Source organism: Parus major, chromosome 23 (genome assembly GCF_001522545.3).
Source record: "Parus major isolate Abel chromosome 23, Parus_major1.1, whole genome shotgun sequence".
In the NCBI taxonomy this organism is placed as follows: Eukaryota; Metazoa; Chordata; class Aves; order Passeriformes; family Paridae; genus Parus; species Parus major.
In genome coordinates, this window is record NC_031791.1 from 5,886,031 (window position 1) to 5,891,484 (window position 5,454).

The window sequence follows — 5,454 nt, forward strand, 5'->3', positions numbered from 1 at the left end:
GGATGGATGGATGGATGATGAAGGATGGATGAGGGATGGATGCACAGACAGGTGTTGGATGGATGGGAGCTGCTGTGCCAAGCTGGTGCTTCCATTCCCGTTTCCTGCTCCAAGCCTGGAGCCAGGAGTCTGGAACAGCCTCATCTTGTTCCAATTTCAGGACGAACAAAGGGACTGGGGCCATGTGGCTCCCATCAGGGAGAGGCTTTGCAGGGAGAATCCCACCCTCGGGAATGGGCTGGGGAGCACCGGGCTCTCCTCATTTCCTGGGGAGCCTTGATACATTTGGTGTAAAAACAAAGGCAAAGAGTGATTCCCAGAGTTTCTTCCTGCATCCCCTCATTCCCTGGCATTTTTCCATGCCTTCCCATCAGTTTTGGTGACCGTCTCATGTTCTTGGGGTGTGCAATTCCCAAATCCCTGTGGATTTACTCTGCTAGATCACAAATTCCAGTGAGCTGCTGGGGAGTGGGTGTTGGGAATCCAGGATGGGGCATCAGCTGGGGGGCAAAAGCTGAATATTCCCAGAGATTTGGGGAGCATGTGGGGTGCTGGAGTCCAGCAGGGTACATCAGGTGGCTGCTGGGAAGAGCTGGAACAGATCCAGCCAGAAACAGCTCAGACACTTAAAAGCTCAACTCCCCCGGCCCCTCCCGAGCCGATGGATTCTCTCTCCTGATGGGAGAAGGGATGTGGGGACAAAACTCGAGTCAGGTCACAAATTTCTCCACCTGATTGTTCAAAACTCCTTCCTGCTCCAAGCTGCAGCGAAAACAAAGAAACCCGGAGCTGTTTTCGGGAGGTAAAATGCTCCGAGAGGCGACGGGGACCCTTCAAGGCCTTGATTTGAAACTGAAGCTGGAACCTGGCTCGTTACATCTTGAAACATCTGATGCGATCTCACAGATCAAAGCCGCCTTGTTTGCCTTGTAATGAGGTGTCAAAGCATTTCCTCGCAACGCCAACAGGAGACACTTTGATCTGCAAAACAAGATGTTTAAGAGCGCTGCTAGCGAGGGCTCCCCGCGTTCTCGCAGCTCTGGGAAGCAGGGGAATATTTGAAGTCTGCTGTTGTTTCCTCTCGAGGCTTCCCAAGCTGTGGCAGCTGATGAGGTGTTGCTGTCACACCGGAGCCAGGACTCACAGGGAAATCATCGAGCCTGAACAGCAGCCAGCTGGAGAACCCAACCGAGCATTTTCCTTACAGCTCCCAAAAGGAATTGTTGGGTTTTCCCCAAAATAAAAGGGCTTTTTGTCCACGGGAAATGTTGATGTGAGCTCACTGAGTTGCTCTGGGGGAAAACCCCGCGATTCTGGGTGGTTCAGCTGCAGGGTGTTTGTGCTGCTGCTGCCTTGCTCTGGCTGGGGTAGCCCCTGGTGGGGCTGGAGCCACTCACGGGTCCCTCTGGTCACAGGCTCAGCGCTGGCGCAATGAGAACTACGAGAGGCCCGTGGACCTGGAGGGCTCCGGGGACGATGATCCCTTTGGAGAAGATGAGCTGGACGACATCTACTCTGGCTCTGGCTCGGGGTGTGAGTACCTGGGGAGCTCCTGGGAAGGGTTCCTGGATTTTTGGGGAGATCCTGGGAAGGGTCTCTGGCTGGCTGTGGGGTTGGGGGGCTCCTGGGAAGGGTTCCTGGATTGTTGGGGAGATCCTGGGAAGGTCCTTGGCTGGCCATGAGGTTGGGGAGCTCCTGAGAAGAATTCCTGGATCATTGGGGAGGTCCTGGGAAGGTCCTTGGCTGGCTGTGGGATTGGGGGGCTCCTGGGAAGGGTTCCTGGATTGTTGGGGGTCTCTTGGGAAGGTCCTTGGCTGGCTGTGGGGTTGGGGAGATCCTGGGAAGGGNGGAAGGGTTCCTGGATTGTTGGGGGTCTCTTGGGAAGGTCCTTGGCTGGCTGTGGGGTTGGGGAGATCCTGGGAAGGGTTCCTGGATTGTTGGGGAGGTCCTGGGAAGGTCCTTGGCTGGCTGTGGGATTGGGAGGCTCCTGGGAAGAATACCTGGATTATTGAGGTGCTCTTGGGAAGGTCCTTGACCAGCTGTGGGGTTGGGAGGCTTCTGGGAAGGATTCCTGGATTGTTGGGGAGATCCAGGGAAGGGTTCCTGGATCATTGGAGGTCTCTTGGGAAGGTCCTTGGCTGGCTGTGGGGTTGGGGAGCTCCTGGGAAGGGTTCCTGGATTGTTGGGGGTCTCTTGGGAAAGTCCTTGACCAGCTGTAGGGTTGGGGAGCTCCTGGATCATTGGGGGTCTCTTGGGAAGGTCCTTGGCTGGCTATGGGGTTGGGGAGCTCCTGAGAAGGGTTCCTGGATTGTTGGGGAGATCCAGGGAAGGGTTCCTGGATCACTGGGGGTCTCTTGGGAAGGTCCTTGGCTGGCTGTGGGGTTGGGGGGCTCCTGGGAAGGGTTCCTGGATCACTGGGGGTCTCTTGGGAAGGTCCTTGACCAGCTGTGGGGTTGGAGGGCTGGAGAAGAGGTGTGATTTTCCCTTTATCCATCACTGGAGTTGTCCTGTGAGACAAAAGCAACGGGAGCTGTCCCAGAAGTTGGGCTCCAGTGCCTCCATGTCCCAGTTCAGCCCTGCTGGGCAGGACTGGCCCTTCCAAAGACCCCAGGAGGGCGTTGGCCACCACAAGGGAACAGCCCTTGGTTTCTGCTGAGCCTGGAACCATCCGTGCTCTCGGATTTTGGGGGAGATGCCAGGGAAATGCCTCAGCAGCGGATTCACTCCTCCCTCTCATCCCCCTGTTTCAGCTTTCGAGCCGGAGCTGGGGCTGGACACGGCCGTGAGCCTGACCACGGACACACTGGTGACACTGCCCACCACAGCGGCCGTGCTGCCTGTCACCGCCGCCCAGCCCGTGGCAACGCCCCTGGAGCCGTCCCCCACTCCCCAGGACACCACCCCCGGGCAGGCCACCAGCGCCTTCCTCATCCCCAGGACCACGGAAGCACCGGCCGTGCCCAGCTGGAAAGCCACCACGGCCAGCACCACGGCCAGCCAGCCCCCAACCACCACGGCCACCACCACCACGGCCACCACCACCACGGCCACCACCACCAGGGCCACCACCACCAGGGCCACCACCACCACCACCACGGAGGCCACCACGACCACAAGCAGCACCACCGTGGCCACAGCCAAGCCCACCACCACCCGGAGGTTCCTGCCCCCCTTGGCCACCAAGGCGGCCACCACGCGGGCCACCACGCGGGCCACCACCCTGGAGACCCCCACCACGGCCGTCCCTGACACCAGCACCCCGACAGAGGTGGCCACGTCACGCCTTGTCCCCAGCAGCACGGCCAAGCCCAGGGCCCTGCCAAAGCCCAGCACCTCCAGGACTGCAGAGCTCCCCGAGAAAAGCACGGCCTTGCCGCCCGTGGCCACCACGCTGCCGCCCACCGAGGCCCCCCAGGTAGGAGGCCAGAGCCCTTCTCACCTGCTCGGGGTCCTGGAGGAGCCAAGAGGTGGCCACAGGAGGCCTTTGGTGTCCATCCATCCTTGGCCACTTGCTCTGAGGGAGGTCGAGGCAGGCTGGGCTCTTCCAGAGCGCAACATCTGGGGAGGTGAAAGGGGGAGCTCCACCCGGGCAGGGGTCCAAGCTCCTGGGGACACCCAGGATGTGCCACCAACCCCGGTGTCCCCAGCACTTCCAGGTTGCCCAGGCAGGAGGGCAGCAGTGCCGCATCCCACGGGGACACAGCGACTTTCCTGGGTTTGGTGTCATGTCCCAGCTCCCAGCCCTGCCGGGAGCCCCGCGCTCTCCTCAATTACGGCTTGATGGTGCATTTCCAGCCCGTCGGGTGTCCTGAGCAGGAATTTCAGCTCCATCTCGCATTCAGAGCCCCTCAGGGGCCCTTTGCAGCCGCTTTGACTGAAAGGTGGAGTGATTTGTCTAAACTACTCCCTCTTTTCCGCCTGCAAATGCGTGCTCGGAGCGCTCGGGGCTCTCCCTGACCTTCAATTAATCCCTGTCACCAACCCGGCTCGTGGGAAGCGCTGAGCCGTGCGCTGGCCCCGGGGCAGCGGGACATGGAGAGGGTCCCAGCCCCTCCCCACAGCTCCTGGCTCATCCCTGAATCCCAAGAATCCCTCGTGGTGAGCGGGGCAGGGCGGCCCCAGCAGGGAGGGATCCCGGCGAGGTTTGGATCGGGGATGCTCCAGCTCAGCGGACGCGCCGAGGGACAAGGGGGAAGGTCCGGGGGGTTTGGTTCCGAGGGGATGTGCAGTAGGCAGTGAATGGACCAGGGATGGGATGGATCATATTCCCAGGCAATGTTTACCCTGGAGGTCGGGATCCCCTCCTTGCCGAGGGAACTGGGCAGGGACAGCAGGGTGACAGCTGGGTGACAGCTGGGTGACAGATCTGGGTCCTGGGGGACAAGGAGCCATCCTCCTGCTCCTGCCCCATGCAGCAGGAACAGGGGAAAGGAAGAGGGAAGGGACCCCTGGAGCTCATCCAGCAGCATCCAATCCTTTCTCTCGCTGTGCCGGTGTGGCACGGACGTTGTGTCACCTCCTGTTAGGAGTGAGCCACCTGCGAGCGGTGACATCCAACCTGCGCTCTGGGGACAGAGCAAGAGGAGGATCTGGGGTGGGATACTGGGGAGAAATCCTTCCCTGTAAGGATGGAGAGTCTGGGATGGGATATTGGGGAGAAATCCTTCCCTGTAAGAGTGAGGATCTGGGGTGGGATATTGGGGAGAAATCCTTCCCTGTAAGGATGGAGGGTCTGGGGTGGGATATTGGGGAGAAATCCTTCCCTGTAAGGATGGAGGACCTGGGGTGGGATTTTGGGGAGAAATCCTTCCCTGTAGGGGTGGAGGGTCTGGGGTGGGGTCTCTTTAGAACCTACAGGGAGCAGGTCCATGGGCCCAGCTCCCCCTCAGCCATTTGGTGATCATGGAGCTGTGGGGCTGCGCTGCCACTGCGGTACAAGTTCAGTGACACAGGGAAGGGACACCCCGATGTTACCCCCGTGTCCCCCATCCTGTTTTTGGTCAGTGATGGGGACCGTGACCCTGTGGACACCCCTTGGTCCTTGTCCCCTGCTCCATCTTGTCCTCTCCCCCAGATGGAGCCAGGGGAGGTGACAGCAGTCCCTGAGAATGAGCTGGAGGTGCCGGCCAGCAGCGGCCCCAGTGGGGACTTTGAGATCCGGGAGGAGGAGGAGACGACTCGTCCCGACCTCAGGAACGAGGTGATGGCCGTGGTGACGCCGCCGGCAGGGCCGGGGCCCGGCAGGAATGTGGAGACGGGGCTGATGGACAACACGATAGACTCGGGCAACTCGGCTGCTCAGCTGCCCCAGAAGAACATTCTGGAGAGGAAGGAGGTGTTGATAGGTGAGATACGGGGCCGGTGTTCGGGTGAGGGTGTGGGGACACAGGGAGCTGGGCTGTCCCAGGAGAGGGGACAGTCCTGGGAAGGGCGTTGGGATAACCCACACCCACC

General features: G+C 60.5%; 1 protein-coding gene across 1 annotated transcript in view; it reads left to right on the forward strand.

Annotated features, from left to right (window-relative positions):
• SDC3 (syndecan 3) overlaps positions 1 to 5,454 on the forward strand; it is a 27,324-nt gene that overhangs the window by 18,286 nt on the left and 3,584 nt on the right. Inside the window, exons 2-4 of the mRNA XM_015649455.2 lie at positions 1,288 to 1,533; positions 2,751 to 3,415; positions 5,075 to 5,345. Of these exons, the coding sequence (XP_015504941.2) occupies positions 1,288 to 1,533; positions 2,751 to 3,415; positions 5,075 to 5,345 (1,182 nt within the window). The remainder of the gene's footprint in view (positions 1 to 1,287; positions 1,534 to 2,750; positions 3,416 to 5,074; positions 5,346 to 5,454) is intronic.